The sequence below is a fragment of the Oncorhynchus mykiss genome, chromosome 17 (genome assembly GCF_013265735.2).
Source record: "Oncorhynchus mykiss isolate Arlee chromosome 17, USDA_OmykA_1.1, whole genome shotgun sequence".
In the NCBI taxonomy this organism is placed as follows: domain Eukaryota; kingdom Metazoa; phylum Chordata; class Actinopteri; order Salmoniformes; family Salmonidae; genus Oncorhynchus; species Oncorhynchus mykiss.
Window position 1 is genome coordinate 13,524,791 of NC_048581.1, and position 16,093 is coordinate 13,540,883.

Here is a 16,093-nt window from a genome sequence, read left to right on the forward strand (position 1 = left end):
TATGAAGTAGATGTTGTTTCTGCAACAGCTTGAGGTTTTTTTAATACATTGTTTAAATATTTAATCAAATACTGTTTTTAAATGTGAACTTCTATGAACGCAGTTTTAAAAGAGCTTCTATTAAAAGGCTGTGTTGTTACGTCATTCATTGTTCTGTTGTTGTTTTCTCAGAACCCTGGTTCCTTGTGTCCTCCATTCATAACTTAACCTTGTTTAGGTTAGTAGTCACAGTGTGATGTCTAGATGGACAGTATAGTTGTAGTAGTCATAGTGTTGTCTAGATGGACAGTATAGTTGTAGTAGGTTAGTAGTCATAGTGTTGTCTAGATGGACAGTATAGTTGTAGTAGGTTAGTAGTCATAGTGTTGTCTAGATGGACAGTATAGTTGTAGTAGTCATAGTGTTGTCTAGATGGACAGTATAGTTGTAGTAGGTTAGTAGTCATAGTGTTGTCTAGATGGACAGTATAGTTGTAGTAGGTTAGTAGTCATAGTGTTGTCTAGATGGACAGTATAGTTGTAGTCGTCATAGTGTTGTCTAGATGGACAGTATAGTTGTAGTAGGTTAGTAGTCATAGTGATGTCTAGATGGACAGTATAGTTGTAGTAGGTTAGTAGTCATAGTGGTGTCTAGATGGACAGTATAGTTGTAGTAGTCATAGTGTTGTCTAGATGGACAGTATAGTTGTAGTAGGTTAGTAGTCATAGTGGTGTCTAGATGGACAGTATAGTTGTAGTAGGTTAGTAGTCATAGTGATGTCTAGATGGACAGTATAGTTGTAGTAGTCAAAGTGTTGTCTAGATGGACAGTATAGTTGTAGTAGGTTAGTAGTCATAGTGTTGTCTAGATGGACAGTATAGTTGTAGTAGGTTAGTAGTCATAGTGTTGTCTAGATGGACAGTATAGTTGTAGTAGGTTAGTAGTCATAGTGGTGTCTAGATGGACAGTATAGTTGTAGTAGGTTAGTAGTCATAGTGTTGTCTAGATGGACAGTATAGTTGTAGTAGTCATAGTGTTGTCTAGATGGACAGTATAGTTGTAGTAGGTTAGTAGTCATAGTGGTGTCTAGATGGACAGTATAGTTGTAGTAGTCATAGTGTTGTCTAGATGGACAGTATAGTTGTAGTAGGTTAGTAGTCATAGTGGTGTTTAGATTGACAGTATAGTTGTAGTAGTCATAGTGTTGTCTAGATGGACAGTATAGTTGTAGTAGGTTAGTAGTCATAGTGGTGTCTAGATGGACAGTATAGTTGTAGTAGGTTAGTAGTCATAGTGATGTCTAGATGGACAGTATAGTTGTAGTAGGTTAGTAGTCATAGTGGTGTCTAGATGGACAGTATAGTTGTAGTAGTCATAGTGTTGTCTAGATGGACAGTATAGTTGTAGTAGGTTAGTAGTCATAGTGATGTCTAGATGGACAGTATAGTTGTAGTAGGTTAGTAGTCATAGTGGTGTCTAGATGGACAGTATAGTTGTAGTAGTCATAGTGGTGTCTAGATGGACAGTATAGTTGTAGTAGGTTAGTAGTCATAGTGGTGTCTAGATGGACAGTATAGTTGTAGTAGGTTAGTAGTCATAGTGGTGTTTAGATTGACAGTATAGTTGTAGTAGTCATAGTGTTGTCTAGATGGACAGTATAGTTGTAGTAGGTTAGTAGTCATAGTGGTGTCTAGATGGACAGTATAGCTGTAGTAGGTTAGTAGTCATAGTGTTGTCTAGATGGACAGTATAGTTGTAGTAGGTTAGTAGTCATAGTGTTGTCTAGATGGACAGTATAGTTGTAGTAGGTTAGTAGTCATAGTGTTGTCTAGATGGACAGTATAGCTGTAGTAGGTTAGTAGTCATAGTGTTGTCTAGATGGACAGTATAGCTGTAGTAGGTTAGTAGTCATAGTGTTGTCTAGATGGACAGTATAGTTGTAGTAGGTTAGTAGTCATAGTGTTGTCTAGATGGACAGTATAGTTGTAGTAGGTTAGTAGTCATAGTGTTGTCTAGATGGACAGTATAGTTGTAGTAGGTTAGTAGTCATAGTGATGTCTAGATGGACAGTATAGTTGTAGTAGGTTAGTAGTCATAGTGTTGTCTAGATGGACAGTATAGTTGTAGTAGGTTAGTAGTCATAGTGTTGTCTAGATTGACAGTATAGTTGTAGTAGTCATAGTGTTGTCTAGATGGACAGTATAGTTGTAGTAGGTTAGTAGTCATAGTGATGTCTAGATGGACAGTATAGTTGTAGTAGGTTAGTAGTCATAGTGTTGTCTAGATGGACAGTATAGTTGTAGTAGGTTAGTAGTCATAGTGTTGTCTAGATGGACAGTATAGTTGTAGTAGGTTAGTAGTCATAGTGATGTCTAGATGGACAGTATAGTTGTAGTAGTCATAGTGATGTCTAGATGGACAGTATAGTTGTAGTAGGTTAGTAGTCATAGTGTTGTCTAGATGAACAGTATAGTTGTAGTAGTCATAGTGTTGTCTAGATGGACAGTATAGTTGTAGTAGGTTAGTAGTCATAGTGTTGTCTAGATGGACAGTATAGTTGTAGTAGGTTAGTAGTCATAGTGGTGTCTAGATGGACAGTATAGTTGTAGTAGTCATAGTGATGTCTAGATGGACAGTATAGTTGTAGTAGGTTAGTAGTCATAGTGATGTCTAGATGGACAGTATAGTTGTAGTAGGTTAGTAGTCATAGTGATGTCTAGATGGACAGTATAGTTGTAGTAGTCATAGTGTTGTCCAGATGGACAGTATAGTTGTAGTAGGTTAGTAGTCATAGTGTTGTCTAGATGGACAGTATAGTTGTAGTAGGTTAGTAGTCATAGTGTTGTCTAGATGGACAGTATAGTTGTAGTAGGTTAGTAGTCATAGTGTTGTCTAATGGACAGTATAGTTGTAGTAGGTTAGTAGTCATAGTGTTGTCTAGATGGACAGTATAGTTGTAGTAGGTTAGTAGTCATAGTGTTGTCTAGATGGACAGTATAGTTGTAGTAGGTTAGTAGTCATAGTGGTGTCTAGATGGACAGTATAGTTGTAGTAGTCATAGTGTTGTCTAGATGGACAGTATAGTTGTAGTAGGTTAGTAGTCATAGTGTTGTCTAGATGGACAGTATAGTTGTAGTAGGTTAGTAGTCATAGTGTTGTCTAGATGGACAGTATAGTTGTAGTAGTCATAGTGTTGTCTAGATGGACAGTATAGTTGTAGTAGGTTAGTAGTCATAGTGGTGTCTAGATGGACAGTATAGTTGTAGTAGTCATAGTGGTGTCTAGATGGACAGTATAGTTGTAGTAGTCATAGTGGTGTCTAGATGGACAGTATAGTTGTAGTAGGTTAGTAGTCATAGTGGTGTCTAGATGGACAGTATAGTTGTAGTAGTCATAGTGTTGTCTAGATGGACAGTATAGCTGTAGTAGGTTAGTAGTCATAGTGATGTCTAGATGGACAGTATAGTTGTAGTAGGTTAGTAGTCATAGTGTTGTCTAGATGGACAGTATAGTTGTAGTAGGTTAGTAGTCATAGTGATGTCTAGATGGACAGTATAGTTGTAGTAGGTTAGTAGTCATAGTGTTGTCTAGATGGACAGTATAGTTGTAGTAGGTTAGTAGTCATAGTGGTGTCTAGATGGACAGTATAGTTGTAGTAGGTTAGTAGTCATAGTGTTGTCTAGATGGACAGTATAGTTGTAGTAGGTTAGTAGTCATAGTGGTGTCTAGATGGACAGTATAGTTGTAGTAGGTTAGTAGTCATAGTGGTGTCTAGATGGACAGTATAGTTGTAGTAGTCATAGTGTTGTCTAGATGGACAGTATAGTTGTAGTAGGTTAGTAGTCATAGTGGTGTCTAGATGGACAGTATAGTTGTAGTAGTCATAGTGTTGTCTAGATGGACAGTATAGTTGTAGTAGGTTAGTAGTCATAGTGTTGTCTAGATGGACAGTATAGTTGTAGTAGGTTAGTAGTCATAGTGATGTCTAGATGGACAGTATAGTTGTAGTAGGTTAGTAGTCATAGTGTTGTCTAGATGGACAGTATAGTTGTAGTAGTCATAGTGTTGTCTAGATGGACAGTATAGTTGTAGTAGGTTAGTAGTCATAGTGTTGTCTAGATGGACAGTATAGTTGTAGTAGTCATAGTGTTGTCTAGATGGACAGTATAGTTGTAGTAGGTTAGTAGTCATAGTGTTGTCTAGATTGACAGTATAGTTGTAGTAGTCATAGTGTTGTCTAGATGGACAGTATAGTTGTAGTAGGTTAGTAGTCATAGTGATGTCTAGATGGACAGTAAAGTTGAAAGTTTTTGATGAGAGACGCACATACTCAAGTTATCTCCCTCTAGCATGTGGTGGACCGTGCAACACCCTGACACACACACACACACACACACACACACACACACCCATGACCCTTATACAGACAGCATGCTACGGATGAAGACTGAGCCTGAGTATGAAGAAAAAACGAGAATTATGTTTATTGCCTGTTTTAGGTGAGTCAGTGTATTCATTTTCTTTCAACAAAGTTATACCCTGGCCCCAGATCTGCTTGTGGCTCTTACCGACTCCATTGCTGTCATTGTCAAGCCAATGATGGCAATGCCATAAGGAGACTAGGACCCAGGCTAACAGAGTAAAGTTGACAAGTTGTCCTGTACTGAGGTATTTCTGTTGGTTTCTTCTCTCCCAGTGGTGGCCTGTCTAGTGTCCATAATGGGTATGTATTCATATTGGTCCTGTTTTCTGTTTTCCAGTTACATTCAATTAAAAGGTGCATCTCACACATGACTCTCACACATGACTCTCACACATGACTCTCACACATGACTCTCACACATGACTCTTATCACAGTCTATTATATCCTCCATATGGTTCAATGAGAAAATGTCCAGTTTTGAGTTTCACAGCCACACTAAACTCTCCAACTGCTTGACAGCAATCTTCTAAAGAACCTAAACAAATGTAAAACCATGTTTCTGAGCTCTGGGCTGAAGTTTCCTTTAGGTACAGATCTAGGATCTGCTTCCCCGACCCTGACCTCAGCCATTAAGGAAATGCAAAACTGACCCGAGATCAGCATCTTGAGACTACTTCAACCTACTCCCTCTCTGCAGGTGGTTCATCTCTCCCTAGCCCTATTCTGATTGGTCCAGACAAGGCCTACCTGAACTCCAAGGTAGTGTTCCAATGTAGATCACCTGGGTCTCCTCCACCAAACACATACGAGCTCCTGAAGGACGGCAACCACCTGGTCGCCACGAGCAACGACCTCCAAGACGACCAATCGGCTACGTTCTTCCTGAAGATCTCTGTGACGTCAGAAGGATCGTACCACTGCAGGGTGACGGCAGGTGGAAACATGGGCCTCAGTGGAACAGTCCGCCTGCAAGTAGTGAGTGAGTAGAAGGGTGTGTGTGTGTGTGTGTGTGTGTGTGTGTTGTGTGTGTGTGTGTGTGTGTGTGTGTGTGTGTGTGTGTGTGTGTGTGTGTGTGTGTGTGTGTGTGTGTGTGTGTGTGTGTGTGTGTGGGTGGTAGAGCTGTTTCAGTGGAATCGATCATTTCACAGCTAAATGCTTTCACCCATCCCCTTCGTCCATCCTCCTCTCCTCCATCCTCCTCTCCTCCATCCTCCTCTCCTCCACCCCACCTCAGTCCCTGTCTCAGGCACTATGGTGACCTCTGACCCTGATCCTCCCATTCTCTACGAGGGGTTGCGGCTCACTCTCACCTGTGATGTCACCAAGGGCTCCCACCTCTCCTACACCTGGTTCTACAACAGACAGGAAGTGACATCATCTCCAACCTCACCTTTGACCCCGCTTCTGCTCTGGCCGGTGGGAAACACGCTGGTGGTGGAGAGGGTCACAGCAAAGCATGCTGGGAATTATTCGTGCATTGCCGGGACCAGGATGCAGACCAACAGCAGGTTCTCCAGCAGCAGAGAGGTCACGGTCAGGGTCAAAGGTACAACTGCAGAGGTTAAAAGTCGAAGGTTAAGTCACAACCACAACCATACTGGACCTTGGGAATGGCGATCACTCTTCCTTTCTCTCTGCCCAACTCTCTCTCTCTCTCTCTCTCTCTCTCTCTCTCTTTCTCTCTCTCTCTCTCTCTCTCTCTCTCTCTCTCTCTCTCTCTCTCTCCCTCAGCCTATCTCTCCGTACCCCAAATATCCTTCACCATCTCCAAAAAGGGTTTGAGTTACCGCGGCAATGTGACCTGCAGGTCATCAAGGGGAACCCCTCCCGTGACCTTCTACCTCTTCCTTGACGACAAGGAGGTGGGTTCCGACGTGGCAACGGAGTCGCTGGTTGCCTGGTTCCCCGTTGCCATGGTTCCCGGGCGTGACATGGGCACGGTGCGGTGTACAGTGGAGAGTGATGCACAGAGACTGACCAGCAGACCCCTGACTCTGGTAGTGGGTACGGGCTAAACCTATGTGTGTGTGTGTATTGTAGTATTCCATGTGTTTCCTGCATGTGCTTATGTCATGATAGCTGTATGAGTGTTGACTGTGTTTATGTCATGATAGCTGTATGAGTGTTGACTGTGTTTATGTCATGATAGCTGTATGAGTGTTGACTGTGTTTATGTCATGATAGCTGTATGAGTATTGACTGTGTTTATGTCATGATAGCTGTATGAGTGTTGACTGTGTTTATGTCATGATAGCTGTATGAGTGTTGACTGTGTTTATGTCATGATAGCTGTATGAGTGTTGACTGTGTTTATGTCATGATAGCTGTATGAGTGTTGACTGTGTTTATGTCATGATAGCTGTATGAGTATTGACTGTGTTTATGTCATGATAGCTGTATGAGTGTTGACTGTGTTTATGTCATGATAGCTGTATGAGTGTTGACTGTGTTTATGTCATGATAGCTGTATGAGTGTTGACTGTGTTTATGTCATGATAGCTGTATGAGTGTTGACTGTGTTTATGTCATGATAGCTGTATGAGTGTTGACTGTGTTTATGTCATGATAGCTGTATGAGTATTGACTGTGTTTATGTCATGATAGCTGTATGAGTGTTGACTGTGTTTATGTCATGATAGCTGTATGAGTATTGACTGTGTTTATGTCATGATAGCTGTATGAATGTTGACTGTGTTTATGTCATGATAGCTGTATGAGTATTGACTGTGTTTATGTCATGATAGCTGTATGAGTATTGACTGTGTTTATGTCATGATAGCTGTATGAGTGTTGACTGTATTTATGTCATGATAGCTGTATGAGTATTGACTGTGTTTATGTCATGATAGCTGTATGAATATTGACTGTTTTTATGTCATGATAGCTGTATGAGTATTGACTGTGTTTATGTCATGACAGCTGTATGAATATTGACTGTGTTTATGTCATGATAGCTGTATGAGTGTTGACTGTGTTCATGTCATGTTAGCTGTATGAATGTTGACTGTTTTTATGTCATGATAGCTGTATGAGTGTTGACTGTGTTTATGTCATAATAGCTGTATGAATGTTTAGTGCTTTTATGCCATGATAGCTATATGAGTGTTGACTGTGTTTATGTCATGATAGCTGTGTGAGTATTGACTGTGTTTATGTCATGATAGCTGTATGAGTATTGACTGTGTTTTTGTCATGATAGCTGTATGAGTGTTGACTGTGTTTATGTCATGATAGCTGTATGAATGTTGACTGTTTTTATGTCATGATAGCTGTATGAGTGTTGACTGTGGCCATCCCTCCCTTGCTCTCCCCCTTCCCATCCCTTCCTCCTTCGCATTCCTTCCTTCCTCCCTCCCTCCCTCCCTCCCTCCCTCCCTCCCTCCCTCCCTCCCTCCCTCCCTCCGCCTCTTCCCCTTCCCATCTCTTCCTCATTCTCATTCCTCTCTCTCTCCCCCTTTCCATCCCTTCCTCCTTCTCATTCCTCTCTCCCCCCTTCCCATCACTTCCTCCTTCTCATTCCTCTCTCCCTCCCCCTTCCCATCCCTTCCTCCTTCTCATTCCTCTCTCCCCCTTCCCATCCCTTCCTCCTTCTCATTCCTCCCTCCCTCCGCCTCTTCCCCTTCCCATCTCTTCCTCCTTCTCATTCCTCTCTCTCTCCCCCCTTCCCATCCCTTTCTCCTTCTCATTCCTCTCTCCCTCCCCCCTTCCCATCCCTCCTTCTCATTCCTCTCTCCCCCCTTCCCATCCCTTCCTCCTTCTCATTCCTCTCTCCCCCCTTCCCATCCCTTCCTCTTTCTCCTTCCTCCCTCCCTCCAGTCCCAGTAGGAGGCTCACCAAAGGTGGATGTGGAGTACCTTTACAGGGTTGATTCCAAGATGGCCGCCGCTCGTCTCCAATGCCTCCTGAGCCTCGGGACATTCCCTTTCTTCTCCTGGTCCCTCAACGGCTCCCTCCTCCTTCACCCCTCCGAGGGAGACTCCTCTCACCCCTCTCACGCCCTGGCGGACGGAGGGCGCACCCTATTCCTCACCGAGATCACCCTAGAGGACTCTGGGTATTATCGGTGCAGGGCAAGGGACAGTTATGACGTAACGTCCGCCTGGGTGGAAAGCCAACCTGTCCTTGTGCGGATCACAGGTGAGTTAGGATGTGTCCCAAATGAGGGAGAATTAGTCACCCATAGGCCATAGTCAAAAGTAGTGCGCCAAATGGGGAATAAGGTTCCATTTGGGAAGCACCCTAAATGTTAACAAATTATTTAACTGTATTAACTTTATGCATGTTGAAGAGTAGACAGGTGAGTTAGGTTGAAACTTTACAGGTGAGTTAGGTTGAAACTTTACAGGTGAGTTAGGTTGAAACTTTACAGGTGAGTTAGGTTGAAACTTTACAGGTGAGTTAGGTTGAAACTTTACAGGTGAGTTAGGTTGAAACTTTACAGGGGAGTTAGGTTGAAACTTTACAGGTGAGTTAGGTTGAAACTTTACAGGTGAGTTGGTTGTGGTGACCTATCTCTCCCGTCTCATCTCTGTCTATACAGAAGTTTCCACGACAACCATAGAGGTCATGGCCATAGTATTCTGCTGTTTCCTCATGCTGACCCTGGCAGGGGGTGTAGCCTGTGTGATGAGGATGCTCAACCGCCAACGAGGTGGGTGTGTGTTCAGAATATGGTCATTGTTCTTAAATGTGTCACTCTCAGTCCTTCGTTCTCTCTCTCTCTCTCTTCCTCCCCCCTCTCTCTCTCTCTCTTCCTCCCCCTCTCTCTCAGACGTTGTGGCAAGCAGCGAGCAGAGAGCGAGCGCAGCAAAGTGAGTCCTGTATTTATTTTAGTCTATTGTTGACCTACAGTGTTTTGAAACTCTCCAGTTTAATTCAACCCAACTATGATCCCTTCCACCTCCTTGTGCTGTCTCAGATTAGTGTCATTGCCCTTACAAACATCTCTCTCTCTCTCTCTTTCTCTCCCTTTATCTATCTGTCTGTCTGTCTGTCTGTCTGTCTGTCTGTCTGTCTGTCTGTCTGTGTCTCTCTCTCTCTCTCTCTCTCTCTCTCTCTCTCTCTTTTTCTGTCTGTCTGCCTCTGTCTCTCTCTCTTTTTTTTCTGTCTGTCTGCCTGTCTGTCTCTCTCTCTCTCGCTCTCTGTCTCTTTAATGTCTCCCCCTTCAGTGAAAGACGATTCAGTGAACATTTCTGCATCATTCCAGATCCACTTCCTCTGTCTGACATCACTACCAGGTCAGGGGTCAAGCAAGTGGACACTTCCTGTGTTGACAGTGACGTTGAGAATCAGGTAGAGTTGATGATGCATTTAAAACAACTGAGAGCTCGGAACTCAGAACCCTGAAATCGCCGACTTCCGACTTCATTGCATTCAAAACAACTGGGAACTCGGAAGAAAACTCTATTTGAAAAGTCTATTTGAAAGGTCATCCAGCACGAAATTCCATCTCGGGAACTCTGGCCTCTTTCTTGTGCTCCGACTTTCCGACCTGAAGATCACTGACGTCATGATTTGACCTTGTATTTTTCAGGGTTCCCAGTTGTTTTGAATGCAGCAATAGTACAGCCAATATACTACTGATATTAGGTGCATGATTTTGAATCTAGACTCCAGAATAATCCAGTGTAGAAAAAGGAGATCACGCTGACAAATGTCCATAAAGTATATCTGTCACGTTCTGACCTTTATTTCCTTTGTTTTGTCATTATTTAGTATGGTCAGGGCGTGAGTTGGGTGGGCAGTCTATGTTTGTTTTTCTATGTTTTGGGGCATTTCTATGTTTTCGGCCTAGTATGGTTCTCAATCAGAGGCAGGTGTCATTAGTTGTCTCTGATTGAGAATCATACTTACGTAGCCTGGGTTGCACTGTTTGTTTGTGGGTGATTGTCTATGTTGATGGCTTGTTTCAGCACAGTCCATATGATTAGCTTCACGGTTGTTATTTTGTTTACTGGTTTTGTATAGTTTTCAGTGTTCACTACTTTCTTTATTAAAGATTGACCATGGACACTTAGCACGCCGCGTATTGGTCCTCAGATCCTTTTCGCCTCTCCTCTTCAGATGAAGAGGAGGACGACCGTGACAATATCACTTTTTTGTGAAATATATTTTGGTAAAATACAACTTTGTATCATAACTGTTCTTTCTCTTTTCAGACCCTTGAGATCACAATATAACCGACGTGATGAAATAAACCCAACCTCAGACCGACGAGTTCCTCACAAAATAATCCTTCAATGTCATTTTATCCAACAAACTATTTATAACGTTTTTTTCAAACACTTCAGCCCATTTTTCAGATTGAAGAGTTATATCTTCAAAACTCTTACAACAAAACTCATATTGATTGCAGTACTCGCGGGGGTAATACACTCGACCACTGCTACTCTAACTTCCGTGATGCATACAAAGCCCTACCCCGCCATCCCTTCGGCAAATCCGACCACGGCGCCATCTTGCATCTTGCTCCTACCGTCTTATAGGTAGAAACTCAAACAGGATGTACTAGTGACTAGAACCATTCAACGCTGGTCTGACCAATCGGAATCCATTCTTCAAGATTGTTTGATCACGCAGACTGGGAAATGTTCCGGTCAGCCTCAGAGAACAACATCGATCTATACGCTGACTCTGTGAGTGAGTTTATAAAGAAGTGCATTGGAGATGTTTTAACCACTGTGCCTATTAAAACCTTCCCTAACCAGAAACCGTGGAAGGATGGCAGCATTTGTGCAAAACTGAAAGCGCGAACCACCACATTTAACCATAGAAAGAGGTCTGGGAATATGGCTGAATATAAACAATGCAGTTATTCCCTCCGCAAGGCAATCAAACAAGCAAAATGCTGGTACAGGGACAAAGATAAGTTGCAAATCAACGGCTCAGACAGAAGACGTGTGTGGCAGGGCCTACAGGAAATCATGGACTACAAAAAGAACACCAGCTCTGTCACGGACACCAACGTCATTCTTCCAGACAAACTAAACACCTTCTTTGCCCGCTTTGAGGATATACAGTGAGGCCCGCTATCAACGTTGAGGCCCGCTATCAAGGACTGAGCCCCCCCTTTCCTTCTCTGTGGCCGACGTGAGTAAAACATTTAAACGTGTTAACACTGCTGGCCCAGACGGCATCCTTAGCCGCATCCTCAGAGCATGTGTCCTCAGAGCATGTGTCCTCAGAGCACGTGTCCTCAGAGCACGTGTCCTCAGAGCACGTGTCCTCAGAGCACGTGTCCTCAGAGCACGTGTCCTCAGAGCACGTGTCCTCAGAGCACGTGTCCTCAGAGCACGTGTCCTCAGAGCATGTGTCCTCAGAGCATGTGTCCTCAGAGCATGCGCAGACCAGCTGGCTGGTGTGTTTACCAACATATTCAATTGCTCCCTGTCCGAGTCTGCTGTCCCAGTCTGCTGTCCCAGTCTGCTGTCCCCACATGCTTCAAGATGGCCACCATTGTTCCAGTACCCAAGAAGGCAAAGGTAACTGAACAATATGACTACTGCTCCGTAGCACTCACTTCTGTCATCATGACGTGCTGAGAGACTCGTCAAGGATCATATCACCACCACCTTACCTGCCACCCTAGAGCCAATTCAGTTTGCATACAACCCCAACAGGTCCATTGACAATGCAATTGCCATCACACTGCACACTTCCCTATCCCATCTGAACAAGAGCAACACCTATGTAAGAATGCTGTTCATTGACTACAGCTCAGCATTCAACACCATAGTACCATCCAAGCTCATCATCAAGCTGGAGGCCCTGGGTCTCAACCCCTGTGCAATTGGGTCCTGGACGTTCTGACGGGCCTCCCCCAGGTGGTGAAGGTAGGAAACAACATCTCCACTTCGTTGACCGTCTTACGGGCACTCGGAGTGTAGTGTCAGGAAAACAACTACTCACTCAACGTCAACAAAACAAAGGAGATGATCGTAGACTTCAGGAAACAGCAGAGGGAGCACCCCCCTATCCACATCAACGGGACAGCAGTGGAGAAGGTGGAAAGTTTTAAGTTCCTCGGCGTACACATCACAGACAAACTGAAATGGTCCACCCACACAGACAGCGTGGTGAAGAAGGCGCAACAGCATCTCTGAAGAAATTTGGCTTGTCATCCAACACCCTGACAAACTTCTACAGATGCACAATCGAGAGCATCCTGTCGGGCTGTATCACCGCCTGGTACGGCAACTGCACCGTCCTCAACCGCAAGGCTCTCCAGAGGGTAGTGAGGTCTGCACAACGCATCACCGGGGCAAACTACCTGCCCTCCATGACTCCTACAGCGCCCAATGTCACAGGAAGGCCAAAAAGATCGTCAAGGACATCAACCACCTGAGCCACTACCTGTTCACCCCGCTATCATCCAGAAGGCGAGGTCAGTACAGGTGCATCAAAGCTGGGACCGAGAGACTGAAAAACAGCTTCTATCTCAAGGCCATCAGACTGCTAAACAGCAATGACTAACTCAGAGAGGCTGCTGCCTACATTGAGACCCAATCCCTGGCCACTTTAACAATGGATCACGAGCCACTTTAAATAATGGCAGTTTAATAATGTTTACATATCTTACATTACTCATATCACATGTACACACTGTATTTTATACCATCTATTGCACCTTGCCTATCCCGCTCGGCTATCGCTCATCCATATATTTATATGTACATATTCTCATCCCCCCCTTTAGAATTGTGTGTATTAGGTAGTTGTTGGGGAATTGTTAGATTACTTGTTAGATATTACTGCACTGTCGGAACTAGAAGCACAAGCATTTCGCTACACTCGCATTAACATCTGCTAACCATGTGTATGTGACCAATAAAATTTGATTTGATTTATACAGTACATATGTCAGTCTTACTGGTTCATTATCCTTATACAGTACAGTACATGTGTCAGTCTTAATGGTTCATTATCCTTATACAGTGCATGTGTAGATGATCAGATATTTGGGGTATTGTGTAGGTATTGTAATGCAGCAGGAGACAGTCATAACGTCCTGGTGTAGTCTGGTGTAGCTATTTCTGCCCCATGCAACACTGTTCAGCTACACCTTTTTCTGTGTGACTCGCCAACGGATATGGTATCGCCGGGCTCTCCGCTTGAAATTCATCAGTGTATCAATGAAATCTGGATAACGAGTAGAATATATTGTTGTATTCAACTCAGGTATAAATATATTGTAATATACACCCCAGGTATAAACATATTGTAATATACAACCCAGGTATAAATATATTGTAATATACAACCCAGGTATAAATATATTGTAATATACAACTCAGGTATAAATATATTGTAATATACAACTCAGGTATAAATATATTGTAATATACAACCCAGGTATAAATATATTGTAATATTCAACTCACGTATAAATATAATGTTGTATACAACTCAGGTATAAATATATTGTAATATACAACCCAGGTATAAATATATTGTAATATACAACCCAGGTATAAATATATTGTAATATACAACCCAGGTATAAATATATTGTAATATTCAACTCACGTATAAATATAATGTTGTATACAACTTAGGTCTAAATATATTGTAATATACAACCCAGGTATAAATATATTGTAATATACAACCCAGGTATAAATATATTGTAATATACAACCCAGGTATAAATATATTGTAATATACAACCCAGGTATAAATATATTGTAATATACAACCCAGGTATAAATATATTGCTATACAACTTAGGTCTAAATATATTGAAATATACAACGCAGGTATAAATATATTGTAATATACACCCCAGGTATAAATATATTGTAATATACAACCCAGGTATAAATATATTGTAATGTACAACCCAGGTATAAATATATTGTAATATACAACCCAGGTATAAATATATTGTAATGTACAACCCAGGTATAAATATATTGTAATATACAACCCAGGTATAAATATATTGTAATGTACAACCCAGGTATAAATATATAATGTACAACCCAGGTATAAATATATTGTAATATACACCCCAGGTATAAACATATTGTAATATACAACCCAGGTATAAATATATTGTAATGTACAACCCAGGTATAAATATATTGTAATATACAACCCAGGTATAAATATATTGTAATGTACAACCCAGGTATAAATATATTGTAATATACACCCCAGGTATAAATATATTGTAATATACAACCCAGGTATAAATATATTGTAATGTACAACCCAGGTATAAATATATTGTAATATACAACCCAGGTATAAATATATTGTAATATACACCCCAGGTATAAATATATTGTAATATACAACCCAGGTATAAATATATTGTAATGTACAACCCAGGTATAAATATATTGTAATATACACCCCAGGTATAAATATATTGTAATATACAACCCAGGTATAAATATATTGTAATGTACAACCCAGGTATAAATATATTGTAATATACAACCCAGGTATAAATATATTGTAATGTACAACCCAGGTATAAATATATTGTAATATACACCCCAGGTATAAATATATTGTAATATACAACCCAGGTATAAATATATTGTAATGTACAACCCAGGTATAAATATATTGTAATATACAACCCAGGTATAAATATATTGTAATGTACAACCCAGGTATAAATATATTGTAATGTACAACCCAGGTATAAATATATTGTAATGTACAACCCAGGTATAAATATATTGTAATGTACAACCCAGGTATAAATATATTGTAATGTACAACCCAGGTATAAATATATTGTAATGTACAACCCAGGTATAAATATATTGTAATGTACAACCCAGGTATAAATATATTGTAATATACAACCCAGGTATAAATATATTGTAATATACAACCCAGGTATAAATATATTGTAATATACAACCCAGGTATTTCAGCAGTGCATTGTACAGCACAGTGTAATTCCGAATGGAAGCACTTCCAGTGACTCTCCACGTTGTCCAATTGAAGCCCCCTGGCTGATGGAGAATGATGATGTAGTATTTACAGACACATACATATACACATACATAAGCTAAGCACTACTCCATTTTGGTTCAGCAGTTATGAAACTATATAGGTAAGCTAAGCACTACTCCATTTTGGTTCAGTAGTTATGAAACTATATAGGTAAGCTAAGCACTTCTCCATTTTGGTTCAGTAGTTATGAAACTATATAGGTAAGCTAAGCACTACTCCATTTTGGTTCAGTAGTTATGAAACTATATAGGTAAGCTAAGCACTACTCCATTTTGGTTCAGTAGTTATGAAACTATATAGGTAAGCTAAGCACTTCTCCATTTTGGTTCAGTAGTTATGAAACTATATAGGTAAGCTAAGCACTACTCCATTTTGGTTCAGTAGTTATGAAACTATATAGGTAAGCTAAGCACTACTCCATTTTGGTTCAGTAGTTATGAAACTATATAGGTAAGCTAAGCACTTCTCCATTTTGGTTCAGTAGTTATGAAACTATATAGGTAAGCTAAGCACTTCTCCATTTTGGTTCAGTAGTTATGAAACTATATAGGTAAGCTAAGCACTTCTCCATTTTGGTTCAGTAGTTATGAAACTATATAGGTAAGCTAAGCACTTCTCCATTTTGGTTCAGTAGTTATGAAACTATATAGGTAAGCTAAGCACTTCTCCATTTTGGTTCAGTAGTTATGAAACTATATAGGTAAGCTAAGCACTAC

The 16,093-nt window shown here is 41.2% G+C and overlaps 3 protein-coding genes across 5 annotated transcripts in view; all 3 read left to right on the forward strand.

Moving 5' to 3' along the window:
- Nucleotides 1-349, forward strand: part of LOC110518251 (transmembrane channel-like protein 7) — a 23,900-nt gene extending 23,551 nt beyond the window's left edge. Inside the window, exon 17 of the transcript XR_005036652.1 lies at nt 172-349. The gene's annotated coding sequence lies outside the window, so the exon portion shown is untranslated. The remainder of the gene's footprint in view (nt 1-171) is intronic.
- Nucleotides 1-16,093, forward strand: part of LOC118940024 — a 1,007,326-nt gene that overhangs the window by 102,128 nt on the left and 889,105 nt on the right. The window contains exon 2 of the mRNA XM_036948115.1: nt 10,216-10,219. The gene's annotated coding sequence lies outside the window, so the exon portion shown is untranslated. The remainder of the gene's footprint in view (nt 1-10,215; nt 10,220-16,093) is intronic.
- On the forward strand, nt 4,121-10,903 carry LOC118936461 (Fc receptor-like protein 5). Of its 3 annotated transcripts, XM_036948052.1 has the most exons (10): nt 4,121-4,478; nt 4,676-4,702; nt 5,101-5,382; nt 5,638-5,949; nt 6,135-6,407; nt 8,220-8,540; nt 8,944-9,054; nt 9,175-9,214; nt 9,572-9,695; nt 10,562-10,900. In XM_036948052.1, the coding sequence occupies exons 1-10, from the start codon at nt 4,439-4,441 to the stop codon at nt 10,580-10,582; spliced, it is 1,551 nt and encodes a 516-aa protein (XP_036803947.1). In that variant the 5' UTR covers nt 4,121-4,438; the 3' UTR covers nt 10,583-10,900. The 3 variants fall into 3 exon arrangements, with proteins under 3 accessions (XP_036803947.1, XP_036803945.1, XP_036803946.1); XM_036948050.1 differs by having other exon boundaries at nt 8,944-9,214; XM_036948051.1 differs by lacking the exon at nt 4,676-4,702 and having other exon boundaries at nt 8,944-9,214; nt 10,562-10,903.

What these genes read in the sequence shown, in the direction of transcription:
- LOC118936461 (XM_036948050.1), top strand. Translation starts at nt 4,439, where the DNA reads ATGAAGAAAAAACGAGAATTATGTTTATTGCCTGTTTTAG. An exon ending in ACCCCTGACTCTGGTAGTGG is followed by an intron (nt 6,408 to 8,219) that starts GTACGGGCTAAA and finishes CCCTCCCTCCAG; the next exon opens with TCCCAGTAGGAGGCTCACCA. An exon ending in CAGAGAGCGAGCGCAGCAAA is followed by an intron (nt 9,215 to 9,571) that starts GTGAGTCCTGTA and finishes CTCCCCCTTCAG; the next exon opens with TGAAAGACGATTCAGTGAAC.